The sequence below is a fragment of the Thermobia domestica genome, chromosome 8 (genome assembly GCF_964235325.1).
Source record: "Thermobia domestica chromosome 8, izTheDome1.hap1.1, whole genome shotgun sequence".
Classification (NCBI taxonomy): Eukaryota; Metazoa; Arthropoda; class Insecta; order Zygentoma; family Lepismatidae; genus Thermobia; species Thermobia domestica.
In genome coordinates, this window is record NC_137461.1 from 213336733 (window position 1) to 213364729 (window position 27997).

Here is a 27997-nt window from a genome sequence, read left to right on the forward strand (position 1 = left end):
TATTATTGCCTGCATCTGCAAATTTCTCTTTAGACTCTAATATTGTATGTTCGAATGCCTCATTAAAAATTTGACATAGGTAAGTTGCATATTTAGAAATTCTTCAACAACAAAATTTTTAAAGACAGGAAAGTCTTTCGAATTCGCTTTAGCGGCGGAGACTCAGAATGTAATAATTTATATCAAATCTCCTGTCTGCTCCCAACCTGACAGGGAAGATCTCACGACTTGGCCTCGTTTTCCGAGATGCTCTTGTATATCTCGTAATGTACTGTTAGCTGGTCCAAATATTGATAGGATTTGTAATATTAGAGCAGTACGAAACTGTATTCTAACGTGAAAGACTTTCCTAAAACTCCTGTAGCTTCAATAGGTAACTCAGTACCTCCATGACCTAACCTTGGAGGTCAGAGAGAAGAGAGAAAGATACCTTCAAAACACATACTATATCAACAAAATAATCTGAAATAGTTCTCACTGTTTCCATGTGTTTAGTCCATCGTTGGTCCATCAACCTCTTAAGCGTTTGGTCTTTGTGCATCTGACCCTCGATTCTTTTGTAAAACCTGTACAAGAGCTTGACTAGTTCAAAATTCCTTTTCACATTCTGGATCGATGAAAAAGTATGAAATATTACAATACAAAGTTGATGATTACAGCAATCATCAGCGGTAAAACAGTGTAAAATTATATTTTCTTTTTGTAAATCCTTGTTGGGAAAGAGCTTCAAACACTTCAGATGATAAATCCGATGATTGAAAAGGACACAATAAAAGTTCCTGCACCTATCCTTGTTTCACAAGTCTCAACATCACAAACAAATTTTCCATACCAATAGAATCTCTTGTTTCATTGCTATCAAGCAAAGAATTTGTGATTCATTTTTACCATATTTTGTTCTTATTTTGACCAGTATCATCTCTGACATCACATGTATTATTTTCTTTTGAACTCCAGGTGATGTAAATTGAGCGTCCTAAGAAATATGAATAACTATAGGCCGTGTCCAAGAGATACAAGTGCACATTCGAAGTACGTTTATTTCCGGAACTGACGTCACCTAGTCTGCGTCAAAAGATACAATTTCATAAGTCTGCGAGTGCATAGTGCGTTGCGTGAGAGGATGTACACTACGTAAGTAGACTTGTGTGCTTAACATGACGATTTCCCGTAAAATGACCTAATAAAATTTTAAAGGGCACAATCTTATTCTTTTAGGTCTATTTATTTGTGAGCTGATATAATAATAATCCAGTGTTAAATATAAAAATTTGGGGATTTTACAAGTGGAATATAAAACTTTCACAAATAACAAACCCATTTACGTTATGTTATCTGAGTATGCAATAGAATTTTAAATAGTGTAGGGAGAGCAACAAAATAGTTTCTTTAATAATGCCATAAAAATATTTTTGCTTAAATATTACATGATTTATGTAGCTTAATTGTGATAATTATACTATCGGAAATGCAGCTGTTTGCAGGTAAATGATAAGTTTGAATGTTACATGAATTAAAATATTAAGCTTTAGCATAGAATAATGAATAGCTAGATTATTCATTTTTTTATAGCTACAGACACAGCTGCAGCTGCAAATGTTAATTCGTAGGTAGATAGGCCTCATTTTCTAGTTTTCATTCTAAACAAGTTCCTTTCAAAGCTACCGTATTTCCTTGCACCTGTCAGAGACTGTAATATGCCAATTACCTGTCGATTTTGCATATTGATAGCTGTCCAAAAGTGAAATACAGACCAAAAAGTTCTTTCCAGATATTTTTCAAAGATTTCACAAATTCCTCTTGTTAATCCTTTACAATAATTCATTCCGAATAGTTGAACAATGAGAGCAATTACATAACATACCTACTGTATTTTTTCATAAAACCGTCTGTTAATTATCACAAAATTCTTATTATATTAGCAGTCTTTATGGTTATACTTAGACAAGGGTATTTTTTTCATAACTGAGTAACCATTTTCGCAGTGGGAAGCATGTAGGATAGATGCTGGGTGTATAACAAGAAAGATGTAAGGCGCCGAAAGCTTAGTGATGTGCACACTAATGTCGAAGTATATACAATGTACAGAACTCCATTTAAGAGTTCTTATACGATAGCAGTCTTACATTTTTTGGTATTTTGCCATATTACTTTAATTACGGTTATCCACATTGAGTATACGTGACCCTTATAAATTGGTATTCCATAGTGACACAATAGCTTTCTCTTGTAAATTTTGGTTCTAATGTTGTTCAACTCCAACACTTCTTTCCTTGTCATCCTAGCAAGTGTTAATTTTTTATATAGATTAAGAAGTATGGAGACACTATTTCGAAGATTTACAGATAAATTCTATAGATTCACGAAGAAAGAGTAATATCTGAGGAACTTTCATTATTAGCTCAATGTGGCAGAAATAGTCCAATCAGTATAAATGTAACTGACACACTGCAGTAGAAGTACGACAACTACAGTATCATTGCTGTGTAGTCTACCGTACGGGAAGGAATTAAACACAATATGAACTCTCTCCCAAGCTAGGTTTGAGCCATATTGTTGTAAATAGCGCTCCCTTCAGTACCTTCGGTGTACTAACGCTCTTGCAAGTTACTTACTTTCGCTTGCAAAAAAGGTTCCTAAGCTACTTCGAAACAGTGTCATCAGCGCCCGCTAACCACCAATGCTACTCTTCTTACGGGAGATTAACAACTATTCCCTCGCACAAGCATGTCTGATAAAATAGAACATCGCCAAAAATTTACTGGTTTTAATATTTACATCGCCTTTACGCTCCGCTTTTGTTAGCCTGCGCATAAAAGATCCGAAATGACAAATATTTGCACTTACGGCAAGCTGAAACTATTGGCATACATGAAAGAAACTCTTAAATCATTATATGGTTACCCTATATTGCCAAAATGTACGATATATTTATATTTAATATAACTGGAAAGTCATTCATCTAGGTAGAAAAAAAGAAACATCCTTATTTCTTTTTTGTACGCCAAATTCTCACTTGTTTTGATATCAATGCTGCATGTTCCACCGCGGTGGACCGCTGAAGCGAACTGCGGATCAAAAGCTAATTTGACGAAGTGTACAGTGGCCCACACTCATAAATACTTGAAGTGCAAAATCCGTAAGTTAGGCAACCCTGATAACGACCGCTCCAAGATTAATTACGCCTGGTAGAGGAGCTAGAACAGTAGCATGAAGTTGCCCCCACCTATTAAAATAACAAATCGTATTTTTTTTTTTTTTTTTTTTTTTTTTGCAGGAGTGAGGAGAAAAGCTGCCTGACGAAATGACAAAAGGGATTCTTTGTATAGTTGTGCTCACAGTAAACAGCACAATACCAGACAAAAATATACGGATATCGAAGGACCCGATGAGTAGACGACAGTCACGGTACTTAAATAATCTTATAATTAACTCAAATGACGGATTACATAAATAAGTTAACTTACTTCAAATGACTATACATACATGGGTACCAAATAATACAAAGAAAGATTATGCGGTATATGTTTTTTTAAGTAAACACAAAGTATAGCGTTGAATTGTGAAATCATTAACAGTAATACTACCTGCAAATTAATTAGAGTTGGGATGGATCATTCAGGAAAAGAACCCAGCTCCTAATAAAAATTTGGGGGGTCTAACAGGGACTGAGCTTCTAAGTCCATTCGTCACTGATTGATACGTAATGTTACATCGAAAGAAGAACGTTTCCGATTTCATTATTCGTTAAATGACTTGAAAATGCTAAACATTGGTATGCAGTAGTTAATTTGTAAATATTAAAAATGAAAAATTCGATAACACTCAAACAGGTTGCAAATATAACTAAGGGTTCCTGATTAGTATAATATTTGTGAATATTTACATATTTAGGCAGAAGGAGAAAAGTGGAGAACATAGTGTCAATAAACAACAATTTAAAAACTCACGAAATTAATGGTTAATATCAAATATAGAAACTTTAACAGAACTAACTCTCTAACTCGTTTTCTAAATTCATTTTCCCCCTTTATTTTCAGGATTACATCATCACTAAATTTCTCCACTAGGGATTACCTTTTATTAAGCAGCTTCCAACTGGAGCTCAGTTTTGTAAATGAAACATCTTAAAAGGTGTAAATGGCGAGGGGGACAATCGAACCAGGATAGCCAGAATAGGAAAACAAAACGCTAAACCTTCATCTAAAGCTTTAATTAATCATGTTCGCCTAAACAAGAGTTTTCTTTGTTCGCTTAAAACAGTAGCTCAATAATAGTCAAATTGATTGGCAAAACACAGAAATATGTAGTTGAGAACTCGGAGTGCATTATATCATTGTATTAAATAAATTATCAACACTACACATTTTTTACAAACAAAATACAAAACTAAGTTGTTTTCAATCAAATCAGGTGGGTATATTATACTTTTAAACATACTAAACACGAATCAATTATTGCGTGGTAATCGTGGTTCAGTGGTCAAGGCGCTCAATCAGTAATCTGAAGGTAATTCGAATCGACTGCACGAACAACCAGTAGTTTTCTTTTTACTTTAGAATATTTGGTGGCAATTGATGGGCGATGACACACGTTTTAATATCTTCAGATATTTGAATACTTGAATGTTTCTATACTTGAACTATGAAATCTTCAGGAATAATAATAGTAAAAATAATAATAAGCTAATAACAATAATTTATATCTCATAGATAGAAGATTAAAAGTTAGAAGCTCATCATCACTCAGGGAATAATATTACAGCCAGAAACGTCACATTGGGCAAAAATATTTCGGTTATGTTTAGTGTTGCGAACGAGAAGAGGAATTTCTCATCTTGTCTCTAAAACAAAATAAACAAAATTGAGAAGAGAATGAACATTTTACATTCGAGACGGGACAAGGCTAACTCATATTATCTTCTAGCTTTGGAGACGAGGCGAAAAATATCTCGTTTTATCGTTTTATCTCGATTCTTGGAATAGTGTATGTCCATTATTTAAGTAACGGTTGCTTCACAGACTGAATCTAACACGCTATTTTGTTACTTTATATTTCGGAGCTCATTGAATTTATTATGGTCTATGTAGGTACTTTTGTAGGTAAACTTTTGTAATTATTTCTACATATCCTAAAAGTTAATTTATTATATGTCTTACTGTTCAGTGATATTCAGTTATTTTTATTATAGTTATTTTTCTTAAACAGCAGAAAACTTTCTACATGAAACTTTCGTGGAAAGTCTTCGTTTAAAATTTTGGTCTTTGCAGAGGTGTGTCCTGGAGGTCCGGACAACCTCCCGAAATCCCGACTTATCTGTAAGATTTGTCAATTTTAGGGCAACTTTAATATTTTTAAAATTATTATTATTATATTATTATTATTATTAATAATAATAATAATAATAATAATAATAATAATAGTGAAGTTTTGTGTATGTATTGGTTCATCCTGTTAAAAAATTTAAAGCTTTTCTTCATGGTTGTATTTTCGCAGCCCCCTCAAATTTTTAGCTTGTGTCACTGTATATCACCATCTCCTGCCCAGTGGGCATTGTACTTAACAAACGCCGTGTGTGTACATTTTTTGTGGTTCTGTTCCTTCCCACCTTCTTTATCCCGCTATTTCTTTCATTTTGGTCATCGACGTCTCCTATAGCTTAGCAATCATAACCATGGAAAGTAAAACTTAAAAACTTAATTTTTCTTTGGGTTCTTATGGTTTCAGTAGCCCTATCTTCTACATGAAATTCAACTCGAAACCCTTCGTTCAACATTTATCTAGTTTTAATTTTTAACTATTGCCTAATGTTAAGGGTGATTTTAAAGATTTGCATACAGTCTTTCCTCATGCGAAATTCGTCTTCTATTTTATTATTATTATTGTAATTATTATTATTGTAATTATTATTATTATTATTATTATTATTATTATTATTATTATTATTATTATTATTATTATTATTATTATTATTATTATTACTGAGATGGAAGACATCAATATTACGTCTTATCGTAATGTTAATAAGCATACTGAGGTTGATAATAAAAGAAAAAGAAGGTATAAGAGATACTTTCGAAGGATTAGTGTCCGTAATAAAACGAGGGGAGAGAAAGGTGTCAGATCCTGGATAATATTAATATCGACACTTCGTATGCCTAAGTAGACACTAAGTAGGATTTGTCTTCTTCACGATACATAGTAAAATGCTTTCTTTGGACAAATACTTTGGATTATGTATGCGTTATATTGATATATTAACAAAATATCCATACGAATACAAAAACGAATAGTTAATTTTACAAATTGTGCTTGACGGATATATTGAACGTGTTGGAAATGGCGAAGAAAAATATTTTTATTATTTCTAGCAGTAGAATAATAGTGGAAGATGTGCGGAATAAATGCTAGGAAAGAATATTGTTTCAGACAAATTTATGACTCATACTAGACCATAATCATGACACTTATGTATTCATGAATTGATTGCAAAACACTTTAAGTTCTCGTACAGTTCGAATCAAAGTTGTAGAAAGACATATAACGTCATATTTCTAGTATTTCAATCGTGGGGAAATCCGTTTCCACTCTAACTTGTAAGACTGAAAGAAATTGAGTATTTGTTTCATTTTATTACACATCAAAAATATACTGTATATATTGAAGTTGATAAAAATCCTTAATTACCTCAGCGGCATTCGGAATCGAAACCCCTGAATTACGAAACAAATGCTTACGTCTCTACACTAAGACTACTCTGTTAAGTAAGATTCAAGAAAAACTCCTGTATGTAGAAAATTGGACATGTTTACGATAACGACGAAACACACTGGTTTCGTTCATGATTAAATACTATAGTCGAGAGACTGCAAATTTAAATTGGAAAACAAAAATAAACATCAAACACGCAAGGACATGAAGGAGAAACTGGTTTTAAGTGTAATTCGAACCCTTAAATGGAACGTGGTGGCTCAGACCGCTTTCTTTTCTGTTTCGCCGAAAGTCTTTCCGTAACTTGTCTCTATTATACTTAGTGATAATCGTTTTACGTTTATTTCCAGCAACATTGAACGACTGGGACACGAACAGAGATACATCGAGGAGAAATACAATTTCAAAAGATTCCCACCGGGAATCGAACACGGGATCGCGAGCACTGTACTATCTGAGACAGTGATGGCGTGAACCAACGAAAACTTTAGAAATTTTGTGTTTGGGATTTTGCACTCTAAAACAGTTTTCTACAAAAATTAAAAAAAGAAATATTCCTTTTCTTTTCCGTATTGGGCCTACACAGAGTTTCGTTGCAGTTCTTCTTGACCTTATGCACTTCTGACATACTGATTTTAGCAATTTGGTTAAGGGAGACCATGATTAAAGCAAGTGAATTATGATGGACGAATTAGTGCTAGGAGAACATGGGAGGAAATTGGAGTGTCCCGAGAAACCTACAAGCACGATGTTTCCACCTCAAGCTTACTTGGGAAGGAACTAAGTACCCCACTCTTGGATAAGAGTTGGAGTGAGTAGGTGTGTCTGTGGGTCAAATGGGTTGAGTTTTATGAGTATTCAGTGGGTCGTGGTTTAAAAGCATGTGACCTATTGAGAACCAACACTCGCCATGGCCTACTGCGAATAAACACCCCTCGTGACCCACTGCGACCCATAATGATCGACTCTGACGCACTGACCCACTCTACTTACTGCATTGTAGACAGTAACTTCTCAACAATATATTTTTCCATCGTCGTCCCTAACCATAGCATCAGATTGGTTGCAGGTTGCGATTGTCCAAACCTTCTGGTGTATATATTGTGTATAATAGTAACAGAAGAAAATTGTCACTTTGTTGGAATTAAAGAAGAAGTAAATTGAAGAAGCAGTTGAGGTTAAATTTATATCGTGGCAGTCAAGGTTTAACAAAACGAGCCCTGCGGGGCTTCTAACTCGTTTGTACAACAACAACTGCTACTACTGCTACTACTTATACTATGAATTCATGATGCAAAACTGCACACGTAACGTAAGTAAGTCACATTTTGAGTATTATTTATCTTATTATACTGAAAAAAGTGTTATAAAAACTTAATGAAAATAAAATATATAAACGTTAAAAAAAAGTTTCTCTGAAACAATGCCAAAGTGACTATAATTACTAATCAGTTGTAGTAGCACGCTCGGCCATGAAGACCGACAGTAGTAGGTGTTTCATTCCTGCTATATCTATGCTACTTGGCGAGAATCGGATAACTTCAACCGCGTATTTAGCCCCATTGTCTAGGGTAGAGCGTCATTAAAAATATTCTTCTGAACACTGGTGAATTTGGCTACGATTGACTTTTAAGGCCTCCATTACCTTTCCTTTTTCATTTATTTCTGTTTTCTTACTTGAGATGAATATTTCTAAATGACAAAAGAACTTCAGGCATTTTTGAATATTGATATTTGTAATTGCAATAATAGCAACATGACTCCTATTACTACAAGGCTTTCAAGACACACAGCTTGGGAGCTTTTAGAGGAGCTAATACGAAAAGAAAAATACATTTTTGAATCCCTATAATATATAAATTATTCTATAAAAAATAGATGTAACTATGTGTGCCTAATCATCACAGACATATTGCAAAGTCAAATGAAATGACTTTTGGTATATAGTTTTGACTTAATCCAAACAGGGATGTTATCATATCAATTTCATTATAATAATATCTTAAGGATTTAGTGGGGATGCGAGATTTTGCGAAAAACATGAGTATCTCACAAGCCATTAAACTTGTGGAGCTGAAATTCAGTATATTAACTTTTTATTGAGAATGAACAGAACGTCTGAAGCATTTTTTAAAATTCTTCATAATGAGGTTGGTTGGTTTGTAAAAATAATCTGAAACGATCGGTATTAGTCGAAAAAAATCAGAAACAATGTGAGAAACAAAAAATACAGCATTTCCAACATATATATCATATATGCGTAACATGCGTTTTCTACTATAATAATTTCTACAGCCTATGTATATTATATAGATATCTTAGGTCACAGGGCAATCAAGCACTATTGTTGTGAGAAAATAGACAAAATTTGTAATGTACACTTAACTACATGGAAATTTTAAGTTTGGTCTGCACCTTGGTGTACTTTGACTTGGAACATATTTTACTGTACGTTTTAAGGAAAACAACTCTATTAAAGTAACTGAATATCACTGAACAGTAAGGTATATAATAAATTAACTTTTAGGATATGCAGATGTAATTATTAAAGCTTTGCTACAAAATTGCCTACATAGACCATAATGAATTCAATGAGTTGCGAAATACAAAGTAAACAAAATAGCGTGAAAGATTGAGTCTGCAAAGCAGTCGTTACTTAAAGAATGGACATACACTATTCCGAGAATCGAGATAAGACGAGAAATGTTTACGATATTTTTCGTCTTGCCTCCAAAGCGAGACGATAATATGAGTTAGTCTTGTCCCGTCTCGTATGTATAATGCAAATTCCCTTCTCGATTTTCTTTGCTTTGTTTTAGAAAGGAGGGGAGAAATTGCCCTTCTCGTGGGCAAGACTAAACAAAACCGGAATATTCTTGCCAAATGTCACGTTTCTGGTCGTAATGTTATCCCCTGTGCAATAGTAAGCTCCTAACCTTGAACACAATGATATAATGTGCCCGATTCCTCAAATACATATTCCTGTGTTTTGCTAATCATTTTGACTATTATTAAGCTACTGTTTTGAGCGAACAAAGAAAGCTCTTTGTTTAGGCGAACATGATTAAGTAACGCTTTAGATGATGGTTTAGCTTTTTGAATTTCTAATCTAGCTGTCGTGGTTCGATTCTCCTACTCGCCATTTACAGTTTTTAAAATGTTTCATTTACAAGGTTGAACTCCAGTTGAATGCTGTTTAATAAAAGATAATCCCTAGTGGAGAAATTCAGTGATGATGAAATCCTGAAAATAAAGGGGGAAAATGAACGGAGAAAGCGAGTTACAGAGTTAATTCTGTTAAGGTTTCTATATTTAATATTAACCATTAATTTCGTGAGTTTTTAAATTGTTGTTTATTAACAATATATTCTCCTCTTCTCTCCTTGTGTCTCAATGCTTAAATTTTCAAAAATATTATACAAGTCAGGAACTTTGAGTTATATTTGCAATCTAAGGGGAAATACTTTTATTACGGATAAGTTCTCCAACTCGTTTGAGTGCTATCGAATTGTTCATTTTCAATATTTACAAATAAATTACTGCATACCAATATTTAGCATTTTCAAAAGTCATTTAACGAAGAATGAAATCGGAGAAGTTCTTGTTTTGATGTTACATTACGTATTTATCAGTGACGTCGGAAATTAGGAGCTCAGGCCCTGTTCGATCCCTAAAGTTTTCATTAGAGGCTGGGTTCTTCTCCTAAGTGATCCATCCATACTTTCATTGATTTTCAGGTAGGGCTATTGTTAATAGTTTCAAAATTCAGCACAAGGCTTTGTGTTTACTTAAACAATAACCTACCACATATACTTTATTATCTATCAATATATCATTTGACACGCATATATGCATAGTCATTTGAAATAAGTTAACTTGTTCATATAATCCCTCATTTGAGTTAATTATAAGATTATTTAAGTTCCCCGACTTGTATCTTCTCATAGGCGCCTCTGGTGTACGTATATTGTTCTGGTACTGTGCTGTGTACTACGAGTGCAAGTATGCAAAGACTCTCTTTTGTCATTTCGTCAGCCAGCGTTATGCGTCACTCCTGAACAGACACACGCTTTACGATTTGTTCCATTAACAGGTGGGGGCAACTTCATGCTGCTGTTCTAGCTGGTCTACCAGTGTTAATTAATATTGGAGAAGTCCTTAGTTGGGTTGTCTAACTCACGGATTTTGTACCTCAAGAATTTATGTGGCCAACTGTAAATAATTTAGTGTGCACTCCATTTGCAGACTTCTAGTGTGCATACTCGAGGTGTGCACAATGCACTTTTGGACACGGCCTATATTTTCTGTGAGGAGTTTTCGTGTCACAACTATTCCGTTCAATTCAAAAGTAACAGTAGCTGATACCTTGAGAAAGTTGCAGTAAAGAGAACAACCGCAACCTTGTTTTCTTAAACGTTACTGAGAGGCAGAGCTGATATATATGTGAAAGAGATTATCAAATCTGTGCACCGTTTCAAAGAAAGAAACCAAACATGTTTGTTTCTTGGAATAGGTAGTAAAATATGAAGTTTGATTCAGAGTGCCAGGTTTCATTTAAAACAATGTGTTTTTCGGTTTCCAAAATTGAAACTTATTATTTTGTATTATTTTTTAAAAAAACTTAAAAAGTCCTCTTTCTGCATATCCTCGTCCGCAAATGATAAATGCAGTACTTATTATTATGAGCATAACCGTAATTGCTCGTTAGTCCATTATGAGCATTACACGAAAGAAGACTCCAAGTAATAGAAATTATTTGTATCTCTTAGCACGATTAGACAAAAAGCCCAAACCTTCAGTTACCACTGTATTATAATATTTAATGTGGATTTTAGAAATGATAACACCAATAAGTGGTGAAAACGTATTTTAAACAGAGTAAACGTATTTAAATTCGGAAATCATCAGGAAAAAATTGGAGCACAACAACTAAAGTACACGTTTAGAGGAATGGAGAAAGGCTCCAGAACGCACCGCCAAGTTCTTCGTATGCTTCATAACCATACAAAAGTGAAAAATGGGATATTACCAATATTAGTTAAGTAATTTTGCTTCGCACTTTTATAAACTTAATACTTGTTCATACAGTTGTCAACATGAATTGTCCATCTTTATGTCCTAATGATTAGATATTTAGTCGTTAACCAAAGATTAGGTTTGCGTAAAACAACCTAATTGAAAAACATGTCTTTCCCACTGGTTGAAGTAGAACATTTAGGGAGCAAACAAAGATCATAAAGGTCATCGCACATCCAACTAGCGGGAAGAAGAAGTCATGGTAAGTTTGTTGTATGATGAGTGCTAATATTTCTATAAAAGCGTCTTCTTTAAACTCTGAAGACATAAGTGTCGTGGCAAAAATACAGGAAAATTCATAAACTTATAAGGAAAATGTTAATACATTGAGAGTAAAAAACTAAAAGAATCCTAGAAACCTTCTTAAAATGTTATAAATATTAATTATAGAAACCTAAATAGGAGTAATATTACGAACGATAACATTGATAACACCACATACTAAATAAGCTCTCCTCGAGAATTCTTACATATGCATTATAGTAAAAATTAGTTTCCATTTGATGAAACTTCAAAATTATAGTTGGTTCAGTAAAGTTTATATTGAAAACTTAGAATTTTAATTTAGTAGATATAGAATCAACAGTACTAACATGCAAATTGTTTCATTAAAATTACCTGATATTCATTAAGTGCTGCAACAAGATCAAGAGGATGAGTAGATCTGTAACAAGCAGCGACAGTGGTGAGATTGTCCATCGAGCAATTCAAGTATTTGGCTATTTCTAAAGCTGTTTCCCGAGGATTTCTGTCCATTGCATGATTAGTAAGAATTGATCCACTCTCAAGAATAGCTTGCTGGAATAAATCTGTAGAAAGAAAAATAGTTTTGTCTAGATTGTTATATTTGAAAGATTAATTTTCTTCCTAGTATCTTACGAACAAATTGTATAAATTGAACACACTTTGTTTACATCGCATGCAACCCAATGTCCTATAGAGAAGAAATGTAATAAGTCAATCATTAAAAGTACAAAAAACTAGTGAAAGTTCCTGTTTCACTAACAAGCGACTTTATTATACTGCACGGGAAAGAGCACTTGAGTTCGAGTCCTTTGGATATTCATTCTTATATTGATTCTTGAATTTCAAGAAATCAACTAATATTAAACATATTTACAAATTAGAATAAAAGTAAAAGAAAATATTTATCTTCAATTAATTTTATAATAAATCAAAATGATCAAAACAAAGAGTTATGTTACAATTTGCTACCTTATTAATCTACTTTACCAGTTATAATGCGGCCAATAGCATCAGAACTCTGTTTTTCTCCGTATTTTGATTTCGTGGTCACTTACATCACAACTATGGAAAGATTAGTCATTTTGAAACTTGAAATAAAGTTTAGTTGATGTTATGATTTATTCCGCTCTTTGAGTAAAGTACTTGAGAAATGTATAAAGAAAAATGAAGTTATTATCATTTTCTTAAGTGTCACATAATTAAGGATTCACAACAAGTTATATCAAACCTAATAATAATGGTCGCATTTCTATCAAAAGTTTAATTTTCTGAATTTTAATAGAGCATGACAACTTGAAACTCATTGTCCAAGATATGAAACAATAAAGCCATTATTTAGTTATGTATTAGGAGTAGTTGTACTTTGAAAACATGTTCCAAATATCGTACGTAAATTTACATCTATAATATTGAAAAATGATTTAAAATTTAGCGTGTTATTTTCCAACATTACCATAAGTGAACAACTATATAACTAGTTGTATGTACTATGGAATCCAGAGATTGAATGCCTTATTTGCAACAGGTGTCCATTTACTATTATGTTTTGTCATCCAATTTCTACTTTATGTTTCAATTTCTGCGAGGTCCATCCTAATATGGTCCAGCCATCTGCGCCTAGGTATTGCTAATGATGCTTTTCGGACTGAGGTTACAGTTAATGTCTGAAAGCGTTTATATTTTCTCCCATTCTATCTATGTAAGGTGTCCACCGTACTTGTGAGCCTCTTAGACCGACGATGCTGATCGTTACGCCCTCTTTAGAATGATTTGTACTCAATTTTCCGAACGCGAAGAAGTTATTATGATATTTGCCTGCTATTTATCAAACATTTTGCATGTTTAAAAACCATACTTTTTTGTCAAATGTTTAATGCTGTTCTATAATCACTACGATTAATTTTCTCACTCTTTCTGAACACAAACTTTAATGTTTTAAAAAGTTTTAGTACTGGATATAATGCTCAGTTACAGTATATTGAAGAGCCGCAATAAATAATATTTCCACTCACATGTCCATCATTTTGAAGAAAATAAGAAAAATATAAGGAATTACTTTCGCCCTCTGTTCCCCACATTGGATAAACGTTCAATATATCAGTATTTCTGTAGCAAAAATATTCAATGTATCAGTGCTTTTGAAAGATTAGAAAAATGAATATGACTGTGCAGCATGAAAATAGATATGACCTAAATATAACATTAGAAATTTAGTGCATTATTCGCGCAAAGGATGACTTATCTTTCTTACTAAAATTCCGTCATAAGCATTCTTCTACTTAAATTTTCCTCGAACGCATTTATTTGGGATTATTGTCAGTTCTAAATAAAGTTATTTAAAGTATTCTACATATATGTATATAAGTACACAAAAATGATGTGTGGAAATGCAGATTAAATAGAATTGTAACCTTAATGGTTCGTACAAACAATAAGCCAAAATCAGTGGTTTAGTAATTTTGCATTCAATCTGATTAAACAAACCAGTTTAGAATATTTGATATCTGATATTACTTACTAGCTGATAATGGGCTTACTAAATGAAAATGAACACTTAATGATCCAGCGCTTTGTCCCCATATGGTAATATGTTTATTATCTCCTCCAAAATACTGAATATTCCTGTTTACCCATTGAATAGCTTTTAGTTGATCCAACATTCCAGCATTTCCTGGAATCTCTTCCGTCTGCAGCGATAGAAACCCTTCAAAGAAATTAGTATGCTAAAGTTGTTGAAGCAATTAAGAACTACTTTCTACATATTGGAGTCTTTAGAACACAAGGTAATAAATTGCAATTACCAAAGATGGGAGAAAATGAAACATGAAGATTGTACATTAGTTTAAAAAATGGAAAAGTTAGCACCATTATTTACATCATGAGACTTATTGACCATATCTGCACATTAATCTTTTAAGCCCATAAAGAAGCTTCAGATAAAAATCTTAAATATTAAATATATGTTAAATGACAAAAAGTAGCCTTCTGTCCTTTGTGCACTGAACGCAACATATATTAATTAATATAATAATATGTGTTAAAAGTGGAAACAACAGTATTTTTTATACCCTTAAGTAATCTAGTATACATTGGACACAAGTTTAGGACAACAACTCAATGGGCTTGCGCGATACTTCGTGAATATCTGCTGCACCGGAGACGAATTAAGTAATTTTGTATTCGAGTTTGAGGAAAGAGATAAAAGATGCTCAAGCCTATCTAGAAGGTGTATAGACTCGTATTGAAGATTCTTGCTTGGAACGTAGTGTTTCGATTTCAGGCAAAAACAAAAAACAAGCTATCGGCTAGATAGTCTCGAGGCATTTGCTTACCTTAACAGTGAAGAGAAAAACAAATGCATCACATCTATTACGAAAAGATCAAAATAAAATATTTATCCACAATTTGGTGTAAAGTGTTCGAAACCACAAACGGTGTTTCGGAATGCTCCAGAAAGAATAAAAGGAATTAGATAATGTTTATTTTATAAACAAAGTAAAATATTTTACTCCTTCTTAGTAGTTGCAAATGTTTAAAGTTAACTGTTTTCTCGTTCTATGTGTGAATATTTCATATCTACCATGTAATATTAGTTTCAAATAATAATAATAATAATAATAATAATAATAATAATAATAATAATAATAATAATAATAATAATAATAGTGTTATATTTTTAGGTCCAACAGGGTGTTAACAGACCCTAATTATGGACCAAAAGAGCCTTGCTAATGTATATGCTATTGTGTATATACTTCGTGTTGCATACGAGACCGGAAAAGGCAAAACTCGTCCGAAGAGAAACAGATTACTTTTCCGAGATTATTTTTACTATACTTTTCGAGACGAGAAAATCTCGCATTTCATTTCGTTGTTAACTTGTAATAATCACGAGGTTCATGTACTGGCATCAGAATCAAAAGCCTCTATCCCTGCGATAATGGAGGTATGGAGGTTCAATTGTTACACATACATCTCAGAATGCAAGGCTAATTGGTTAAATTCCGAACATGCCACATTATGTGTGTGTGGTAGAAAACATCGTTTCCGTATGTTTTCAGTTTTCTTGTAACTTTACAAAAAATAGTTCCTTGTTATTCACTACCTTCACGGATCGTTCGTTTTTTATTTTATTTGTTAGCATTTGTGTCATATTGGTTTCACTTCATTTTATTGCAATAAGCCAACTATGTAGTCTATTATATTTACTATTCCTTTCATACAAATTTCTGGGAAAGGAGGAAAAATCAAACACTTCCGAAGATGGTTAACTACCCCATTTCACCAAGTTTATACAAGTAAAATAGCGACCAGATGTTATGCTTGTGCAATGTGCAGGGTATGGTTGTGAGCGAATATTGTCCATTGCAATCGTCTCACAATTTCTCCTGTTCACGCACTTCTTTATATGTAAATATTATTATTTTAAATATTAACATGTAAATGAATAAGACAATTACAAACTATTGAGTATAGGTTACTTTGTATACATTCCTGATTCATTTAAAAAATACAAGTTAAATGTCGTGAATAGGTTGGACATGTTTCTTCCCTTTCATTTGGGTACAAAAAAAAACTTTATCGCAATCCTGTACAATTTAAAGTTTCTGAAGAGTTTTGTATGCAATAACAGTTTCCAATAAGAATCATTCAGAAAACATTAGCGTATACCCGGCGTGCTATTGGTGACAATATTTATAATATTTTTCTTTTCCTATATTTCCTCTCTCTTCGTCTCTAATACTAAATACAAGTGAATTTCACAAACACACAAAGAAAAATTATTTAATCCTCCATAATCTAAGGATATTAAACTCCCAAAATTTTGTATTATTTACAGCCCTTTACAGGTGTGCAAAATTGATTTCTTTTCAGAAGAGAACTTTCAATTCTAATGGTCGAAACCAAGAAAAAATATAAGGTCATCTTCTAATATTCACAGTGTATACATATTCTTTTCATACGATTTTCATGAGATGTTGAAAACCAAAGTTCTTTCCTTGAATATTTCAATTTTGAAGTTGCACCGTTTAGCATATTGAACCTTGACATTTTACATAAATGTTTTCCTTGCACCCTCGGCAACAAGCATACTTTAATAAGTTTATTTCTGTTAGAGTAATGGTACTTTTGTTTTAATCTAAGAGGGGTGTTCTAATAAATGTATGTCTATCATTAAGGATTAAAAGTCAATAATTCACCCTAGTACAAAAAATTCAGAATTCACATCAAATGGGTACTTAATTTGAGTTTGTTCCATAATATAAAATATAGGACGATTCTCATGTTGTTGATAGCACATTTGGCACAAAACGTATCTAACACGTTCGTTGAAGCAGTACAAAATTAAGTTAAATAATAAGGTATTCTGAATTAAAGTACCCATTATGCAAAATTAGCATAAAGTTAAACAAACTATTCATTACTACTTGTTTCGATCCTGAAGAAATGATCATGAATGACATAAATAGCAATTTCGTATTGCTCAACTGGTATAGTGTCTTGCAACTTAAATACTGAAATGTGTAGCTGTCAGTTTTCAGCTTTAATTTAGTCTCAAGTGAAACACTTATACGTACAGGAGATACTGATAACATGTTGCTCAAATTATTGCCCATTTAAATTATATATATTGAATATTTCATGACTATAATGGATTACTAAACCTGTTCTCACGACCTGATTTAAAGTGTAAACTTCCAAAAGCTTTTTCCAGTAAATGATATGTACAATATTATAAATGTTACATTTTAGGACAGTTACTTATGAACTCGTCTTTCTTAACTTCGTTAGTATCTCTTGTTACAATAAATATATTACATATTCTTGACAACTCATTCTGTTGCCCATGTATCAATATAATGCATGGAAATATGAGTAAACCTATTATGAGGTACCTCCAAAAGTGTAAAATCGTCATATTAATTATATTTTTAATAATCCACAAGTGAAGATGATCTAAATAAGAATGTACGCTAAAATTAACAAAGTTAATGTATCTTTACATAAAAGAAAACAAAGAACTTCCTGTAATTGACAGTCAGCTGAGAGTTTGAAATTATATCCTTTATCGTTTGCTTGTACCAAGACTGACTTTTGTTTCATTCAGACTGACTATCTTTTTGTTTCATTGAACAAAATAAGCATTCAAACAGTACAAAAGTACTTTGTGTATACAATATGTTCCAAAAACTATTTCTATTCCAGTTGTTACTAAAGCGATTAAGTAAAAATGTGTACCTAAAAGTCCAAGTCGATATTGGATACTGACTAACACAATGTCTTCATCCATCAAAAAGTCATGTTTCATTTCTGTCTTGCTGGAACCAGATGTGAAGCCACCTCCATGAATGAAAAGTAATACGGGTATGTTTGCATTAGTAGACGACTGCAAATAAATAAATTTTAATAGTTTTGAAATAGTTTTTTTTTTAAATCTTGAAGCTAGCCCTCAAAAAGCCCTTTAGCTAGATCATAACACTTTTGATTGATTCTAATGTAATCAATAATACTTCTTATACTTTTAATTGGCTCTTTAAAAAAGTAGAAAGAAACCACTTGTCTGAACGTAAGTAACTGAAGAACACAAAAAATGTATTACTCTTAAACAAAACAGTTTCCCTCTGTCAATATAAAATTATAAGCAAGCGATAATAAATTACAATGATGTTAATTATTGTTGTAACAGAAAAGTGCAAATACTGTAAAATAGTACATAAACCTAAGATTAAAATATTATATTTTTCATCATAAGTTCATATATCTTATGTATTGATATATGAGTATCAATACCCAGCTATTTCATTGGACTTTAACTTTACAACGTATTTCATTAAGAATCAACTCTGATGGAACAAAGTAGATTAATGAAAGTGAATAATGAATGAAAATGTTGTCTTACCTCATGTGTATATACATCTAATGTAAGACAATTTTCAATATCACCCTCGTGGTCGTTGAGATCACCTTGAGGGCATTTTCTCCCTTCTTGTGACACATCTAACACTCCTTCCCATGGATCAACATCTACTGGTGGCTATAAAATGTAATTAATGGTAATTGAAGGTTTTAGCATATATATCAGATGAAATAAATGATATGATATATATCATATATTGGATTCAGACGAAATATCTCCCAGAAAAATTCACACAAATACATGAACTAATTGTGCAATCGAACCTATAATTTCTAACAATTCTCGGCATCACATTACCATTAATGCTACTGTATTACTCAAAGTATTACTTGAATATTTATTTAATTCAGGAATGCCAAACTAACACTATAGTGTCCCCAAAGAAAGTGTTTTATTTTAAAAATTACAGAACAATATTCTCAATAATGTACGGCCTAAGACGATCCCGAAATATTTGAATCAAATCTGATTAATCCTAAAATGAGTAAATTATACTAAAATCACCAACCAATCAGCAAAGAACGAAGACAATCTAAGTATTTTATAGTACAGAATAAAATTGATTCTGAGTACTATGTAGTTTGTTTCAACGTAGTAATTTTCCAATGCCCTACTTTTAGCTCAACATATTTTTGTTAAAATAGGCATTATAGTCAGCAGGATAAGAGCAACGTTAAGGTTTTATGTACGAAGGGACATGGTATATTCTAAGAATTACAGATATCAATATTAAAAAAACAATATTACGAAACAGTATACGTCTCACTTCGTTTGATGCCCTGTCATTTTTCACGAACATTACTAATTCCATCGCTATAAAATTTCTGTAGTTTCTGGTCGAAAAATCGTGACATGCGATTTTCACAATTATCTTTTCTAACTAACTTAACACAATTCAGGGAGTTCTACATAATCCAAAACACATAATAAACTCATGTTGTCAGGTCCGGCTATGCATTAACACCTCTTGGAAAAGATCTGTTAAATTCTGACATGTCGTAAAATATGGGTGGTTTGGCATTGTCACAGTGATATTTCAGTTGCTACATGCACTCACGCTAATTGTCTACAGTACAGGTTCGAGTACATTGTTCTGCCTTATAGCAGCATCTCCTGATGCTTGGTGCGCTTTCAATTCTACTCAATGAACAGCAGAACCTTCCCGTGCATCAGCGTGAATTTTGCCAAAGATTATGGAAAATCTCATCGCTTCGATCATGATCCTTCTTGCACGTTTTTGCCGAAGGGTACGCACTTCCCATCACTTGCGGTCAAACGTTGAATTTGTTGTATTGCACAAGAGATTTGTATGTTCGAGTAAATATTATTGACCGAGATGCTGTGAAAGCACATCATTATAGTCAGTTTTTGTCCCAAACGGTACACTCTGATTAATGATGGATATTTAGGTTATTTCCGATATTATGACTGCTTTCATCTCGAACTGGCTCCACTTATGCAGCAATATCCTCTACTTTTTTTCGTTTGGTCTCTCATTGCAAAAAACCTTGCTCATCAAAACTTCAACAGCGAAGGCGACAGAACCATCTGATGGGTCTTGTTTTTTATAACGCTCTTCAGCATACCTAGCGGATATTACTTCACCGGTCTGTACAGCATTTGCGTCTTTAACGAAACAAAATTGTAAACTGTACCACAGTTGTGGGAAAAGTTCACTGAACATCATGGCACAATACTTTATTTCTGATTATAAGAATTCACTTTTTAGCATCTACTAGCTTAAATTAATAGCTGCTAATGGTCTTAGATCTGACTTGCTTTCTGAGTTTTGGGGCATTAACGCCCATCTCTTGTATATAAGATGCAATATGTTTATACGAAGATGACAAAAAAGTTCCAAGAAGCAATAGTTTGAAAGCAAGCATTGTGGAGGGAATATTGTTTCCCGAGAGCATGACATATAGCGCTAGTTATCTGCCAGCAATTAAGTGAGTAGGTATTTTGAGTTAAAGCAAATGCATTAGAGCAAGCGAAATGGCAAATACTTAGAAAACTGGTCTCGCTTGGAATTGTCAAATAATGCTTCGCCATCTGATATTCACAATGAAATTGTGAAAATGTATGGTAAGAAAACAATGGTCAGTCAACATATGTCAAAATGGTGTTTGTGTTTCAGGAAGACATAGAGGAGGTGGAAAACTGCAGTTACGCAGTGAACGGGCTTCCAAGTTTTGCAAAGATGTCATCTATACGGCACGAATGAAAGAAGTGATTCAAAATGCTCGAAGGATAACGTTCACTCATTTGCGTCAGAGCAGGGATTGAGTTACGGTATCCTGCACTGTATTGTGCTTTAGCGTTTGCTTTATTCCAAGATATGTGGCCCCTGGATTCCACGAGCTATATACCGAGAACTACGCTGACGGCAAGAACTTCCTTCATCACATCGTTAGTGAAGACGAAACCCGGCTTCATTCTTTCGTTCGAACAAGGAAAAAGAGAGTGGAGTAGAGACACTGAATCATCAACAAGGAAGAAATTTAATGTTATGGTAACCATGATCCTGAGAAGGTGGTGTGATTCTGACGAAGGCTCTGGAGAGTGGCCATTCTGTAACTGCTGTCGTTATTGTGCTACATTGACCAAGTTACTAAAGCCGTCCAATTAAAACACCATACCATGTTGAGTAAAGGTTTCATCGAGCTATCCCCTTATAGTCCAGATTTGACTCAAAGTAATACAACGATAACGTTGTATATAATATTAGCAATCCAGCTTATAGAAAGGGATCAGAGGCGAATTATCTGAGCAGTATTATGTATAAAGAAAAGAAAGACACATAGAGATTTCGAGACATTATTTTGTAAAGGTTAACTAAAAAGAGAATTGTTGCTATAGCAACGTCGTAAATAAATGTACATGTAGGTAGACATCTTGTTGTATATGCAGAAAGTTGATTATGTACGTTTCTCATGGTTAAGTATTAAAAACCAGCTAAGAAAGTGTTAAAGCGTTTGAATTATTTTGAAGATTACTAAATACGAACCAGGAGACACCCTTACAAATTGGTGCCTCACCACCGGGAAATATAAAAAGTGTCGTTTTGAAGAATAGTAAAAACTGCAAGCTTTCGAAGTGACCTTAGTGTTACAATATTGAAAAGTGGAAAAGTCATTCACCGAAATATGGCTATGAGTACAACAAGTAGTAATATATAACTGGTGATCAGAGTGTGTATCCAGAAATGAATCCTAGTGAAAATTTGACTGACATTTTAAAAGACTTAGCCCAACAAATAAGAAACCAGTCTGAACAAATAAGGGACCAGTCAGAGCAAATTAAGAGCCAGTCTGAGCAAATTAGGAACCAGTCAGAGCAAATTCAACACTTTGATGAAAAATTGGACCAGCAGATAACACAGCTAGCTAATGATTTTGATGAAAAAATAGCGAAGTTGGAACAATGCAATGAAAACAGATGGGATCGTGTTCAACATCAATTAAATCAGATGAACCAACATGTAGTGAAAAAGTTTGAGCAGTACGATGAGAAAATGGAAAAAGTAGCACAAAGGAGCGCGGAAATTCAAGAGTCAATGGATGTTCTGGAGTCAACAATTAATGCTCATCATAATCACATCAAATTACTGCAAGACGAAGTAAATTTCATCAAGGAAAGATGTATTCCCGAAACTCCATTTCAGGATAATGGATACACGAATCATCCTATATCTACAGGTTGGGTACCTGATCGTCCTTCCAGACCAACTTTGGAACTTGACGGATCTTCGAGTTGTGCAGAGAGTACTGAAAGAGAAGGAAGAGTGAGGCAAACATCCAGGCGTAAACACACCTCCAATCGAGGTATAAAGACGAATACAGGTAAACAGTTGCGATTCAGCGGCGTTAAGTCGCTTACAAAATTTAGTGGCGTGCCAGTAGATATCCCAGCTAGGGCATTTCTCGAAAAATTTCAGGATGAATGTGAGCTCATGGGTGTAGATGAGTCTCAGTTTTTAAAACTATTGTCGCACATCTTATTACCACCCTGCTTAACATGGTTTAAAGCTATTAGAGGTAGTCTTCGTACATATTCAGATTTTAAGAATGCTCTTCTATCAAATTATGAAAACGATTTTATGGTAGCGAATAGAGATGCCATCTTGCGAACGAAGCATTTCAATCCAAAATTACACCGGAGTATTACTGAATTTGTAGTATCTACCTATCATGAGTTAAGATTACTAAATCCAAACCATACGGAATCCCGAATTATAACTTCTATTAGAATCTTATTGCCATTTAGACTACAACAGTTGTTAATGTCGGCACAGTGCATTAACTTCAACCATTTAATTATGCTCATTCAGAGTTATGAGAGTCAGTCTGCAATACAGAATAACAATAAAATGCAGGATAGAGGTCAGGGTAGTTATGCACGTAATCAGACACAATATGCTCCTGTTCGTAATGTAGATATACAACCTGAAAATGATTCTAATGTTCGTAGTTTCAATAATAGAATGAGTAGTTATAATGGTACCGGAAATCAAACGCAACCTAATCATAGAAATGGAGCTAGGAATTTTAGAAATAGCAACAGGAATTTCAGTAGAAGTAATAATTATCGCCGATTTTCACAAAATCAATTTGCAGATGGCAGGAATTCTGTAAATAGGAATCAAAATATGGTATCATTCTATGAAAGACAAAAATGTACACAAGATTGTGCTATACAATGTTGCTTAAATGAGCCCTTCGAAGTATAACTTGAACTATCTCAAAAGGCGTCCGACGGATTTGTATAAAATTGACCTTTGCTTACGTCTATGGTTAACATGTTCTTTAGTTGATTTATTATTAAAATGTATGTTGAAAACATATGCAATTATAAAATCAGTTAAGAAAGTGATGAAATTAATTTATGGTAAATACTATTGAATTTGTTCCTTATAGTTTTGTTGCAATTTCTTTTTATAGCATTAATTGAGGAAATGTTAATTTGTGTTTCATGATAAGAAATTATCTAAAAGCTTTGTTGTAATACAAGAATATACTGAGTTTGACAATTTATGTTTTCTCCAAGAAACATATATTTAAGCTATTCTTGCTTTCGTGTTTTTATTCTATTCTAATTTCATGCGAATATTATAAATATTCAAGAATAAAAGATCATAATTTTAATGTAAACGTATGAAGGTAATGACAGACTTATATAAGATAAATGCAACTTATTATATGGAAAGATTAAGAATAATGAATATCGAATCTCTTAATTTTTCAAAGTTTATCAATGTATTAAATGATAATCCGCAATGTGTTTATATGTTCTAATTTTATCGCCTTCTAACCTTGCTAATATTTAATATTATGAAAATCTTTATCTGTAATTTGAACGTGAAGGAAACTATCAATTAAGTTTAATTTTTGAATAGCCTCATCCATGATAATTGTAAATCGTTGTTATTAGAATTGAGACATATTGATAAATATAAAAATGTGTAATGTTGTAATATATTATATATAAATGGAAAAGTAGAATATTTGTATTAAAGGTGATATTAAAATATACGAAGACTATTCAAAAAGTAAGTGTTTCATGATATATAACCCAGGGTTCTTTCCTTCATAGTAGAACTATTACGGAAGTCCCATCCGGACGACTTCTACAACGATAACGTTGTATATAATATTAGCAATCCAGCTTATAGAAAGGGATCAGAGGCGAATTATTTGAGCAGTATTATGTATAAAGAAAAGAAAGACATATAGAGATTTCGAGACATTATTTTGTAAAGGTTAACTAAAAAGAGAATTGTTGCTATAGCAACGTCGTAAATAAATGTACATGTAGGTAGACATCTTGTTGTATATACAGAAAGTTGATTATGTACTCTTCTCATGGTTAAGTATTAAAAACCAGCTAAGAAAGTGTTAAAGCGTTTGAATTATTTTGAAGATTACTAAATACGAACCAGGAGACACCCTTACAGTAACTACTTCCTTTTTCTGTCATCGAAGGAGAATCTCTTTGAAACACGGTTCACGCCACACTGTGATGTGGAAACAGCTGTTGGGACTAGCTGAATGGACAATGACGTGATTTCTACCAGGTCATGTTAGAAAAGTCGATCTTGCATTATGATACATGCGTGAACTAATTTGGCGATTATGTGGAAAGAGATCAACACATAGCCGTTTTTTCTGTTTGTATAGTCTCTCTTTCTTGTTAACACACTTTAATAAGGTTTGTAACCATTCCTATTTTGACCCATCCTCATACTATCTTATATATACCATATCTATGTGTATGTACAATATATATATATATATATATATATATATATATATATATATATATATATATATATATATGTGTGTGTGTGTGTGTGTGTGTGTATGTAAGTGAGTGTGATGCTCATAAATTAGGACTTCATATCATCGAAAGGTGATTTCTCAATGAAGTGTGAAATAGAAGTTAATATCAATCATTGAGAGAGTGTATAGTTTCGGAGCTAGGACCATGGAAAAGCTAAGTTGCAACGCGTAATATTTCGAACACGAGAATCCAGTTAATCACAGTCAATGTAAGCGTGAAGGAAGCCACAAATATTTGACATTCAGAAAAGCATATTTGAACATTGTACAATGTGTTCGCAAGAAATTCGCTACAGAGTATAATTTGGAGAGAGACATCCAGAAAAAGTTATCAAACATCCTGTGAATTACGCATAAGTATAGAAAATAATTTTCCCGTATAAATCACGAATAAACTGTTCGGTTTTGATTTTTTGAGAAGTGTACCATATATTGCATTTATTGTATCCTGGTCACGCTCGTTGGGTACGATTGAAGTTACTCAAGATTAGCGTGTAAAATGATACAAGTACTTTCAAGACTAATAATCATTTAAACTCTCTCTTCCCCAAACCTTAGTAGTATTTATAAAATTACAGCTCTGTTATTTCTCTGTGTCAAAACCTCATTCCAAATCCTGTGTTTATGTTATAATGAGCAAAGAACACATTAAAAAATTTTTGTTGCTAGGATCCACTATACCTTGTACTGACATTTTAAGTGTTTGTAAGTAATCCGTTTTTCTACCCCTATGTATTAAAATTCTTAGAAACAAGTATGTCTTTGCATTGTATAGAAATATTTAAACTATTGTTCTACTCCTAGGGTATGATTAATTTGTCATTCACTACCTACCACTGCCTACCACTTCCATTATAAAATTAAAATATATGCAAGTTTTCAATGCATAACATTCTTGTAATATCTTAATTTCGCATTTCATGAATAATGTGTATATTAAGTATCACATCGGCTGTTATGGACCTACATTAGCAACAGCTTAGCAAAATAATAAAAGAGCATTCTTGTCGTTTCCTGTCACCTTCAAACTAAAGTTGACTAAATTCGTGTAATTAAATATTAATATTCTAATATTCGGTAACTGTAATTGTCTAACTATAAAATTTGTACCTGTGTGTCAAATAACATTATTTCTTTTTCCTTCATAATAAATGTGTCCAGCAATTATTCTATATAGTATTTTTCAGCATTTGTGAAATGGATATCTTTGTATATTATGTACTATTCTTTTCTTCTTTATACACTGCTAATTAAAGAACGATAAAACTATAAAACTCTGATTACCATCAACATTATGAAGAAGAATATTCTACACTTTCATAAATAAATGCAATGCTTGCTTTCTCTTTACCATAATCTGATCTATGGCAGAAGCGTTCCTTTATGACAATCTTTCAGTAAATCTTGTGCCTCAGCAGTGCAAATCTGTCTTCAACATTTGGGGATTGGGGGAGGGTGAGACCGCTCCCATAATCTTATTTTAAAGTGATGTTCAAAATATTTATGAAGTTAAAAAGGAAGCTGTGAAGGATCAAGAGAGTATAGTTGTTCTCAACATTTGGAGGCGGGCAGATTTGAGCCTTATTCTGGGAGGACATCAATTTCATCTCTAGTTTGTTCGTGGCAATCGGACACAAATCATCACTTTCTCCTCCCCCCCCCCAAAGAAACACATTTCAAACCGGATTATTGGGAGAACAGTCCATCCCAGTTCCAAGATTGGAGGGGACATGTCCCTTCCATTCTCCACGAGATTTGAGTCAGGATTGTGCCTCTAGTCTCTGTTCTTCATGTTGATTCTGGCTTCAACTTTAATCCAGGCTGTCTGTTAGTAAATATTGTGTTGCGGATTACTCCAACGTGACTCTAGCTCTAAGATTGGCAACTAACACCTCAGAAAATATTCAAACTACTCATGGTACCAATAGTATAAAGTTTTTATTTACCTAATATACTTTTGAAACCCAAACTGATATTTATGTATATTATATTCATATAATTTCTTTAGTGAGTTGAATAACAATGCAAGTCCAAAAGTTGAATCTGAAATTACCTAAATGAATGAAAATAATATAAAATTAAAATTACTGGAGATGAATAATAATGTAGTATGTTATACTAATAAGATTTATAAGTACTGAAATTCAGCATTGATTTGTCGTGTTATCTCTTACTTAAAATCTAAAAGCACGTAGTTTCTTCTTACTCTTTCAATTACTACAGCTAATATCCTTTATACACTTTGGGTACATACCAGAAATCTTCTTTCTCCACTAGGTGATTTAGCGTAAGGAATAGCCAGAAACGATTGTACAGTTCTATTTCCTCTTGTTACAAGAGGTGTTCCTCTCAATGTTCCTAGCCCTGGAAGGACCACTATGGGTGCATCTAGTGCATAAATAACATGGGTGATAGTTAAAAGTATACACAGTAATTTCATTGATCTTGACATTTCGTTTGATAAGAAATTTTACTTATAGAACAAGCAAAGAATTCGCAATTTATGTCTTGAAAACATTAATATTGATTGTGAAATCAGTTTCTGATAAGTAACTTATCATTTAGATTTGTATCGTAAAAATATTTTTCTACAACTAATACGTGACGTAGACATATCTAACAATATCTGTATGTGTCCAAAGTATCAGTGATAATTGTGGTCTATCAATTACTAGATGGAGAACTCTATTTTGACTGAATAAAATGT

At 32.9% G+C, this 27997-nt stretch overlaps 1 protein-coding gene across 1 annotated transcript in view; it reads right to left on the bottom strand.

The window, feature by feature from the left end:
* Positions 1-27754, bottom strand: part of LOC145692452 (juvenile hormone esterase-like) — a 41219-nt gene extending 13465 nt beyond the window's left edge. The window contains exons 1-5 of the mRNA XM_081767761.1: positions 27545-27754; positions 18935-19069; positions 18274-18421; positions 14552-14737; positions 12406-12596 (exon numbers count right to left, since the gene is read on the bottom strand). Of these exons, the coding sequence (XP_081623887.1) occupies positions 12406-12596; positions 14552-14737; positions 18274-18421; positions 18935-19069; positions 27545-27742 (858 nt within the window). The 5' untranslated portion in view covers positions 27743-27754. The remainder of the gene's footprint in view (positions 1-12405; positions 12597-14551; positions 14738-18273; positions 18422-18934; positions 19070-27544) is intronic.
* Positions 27755-27997: the final 243 nt, after the last annotated feature.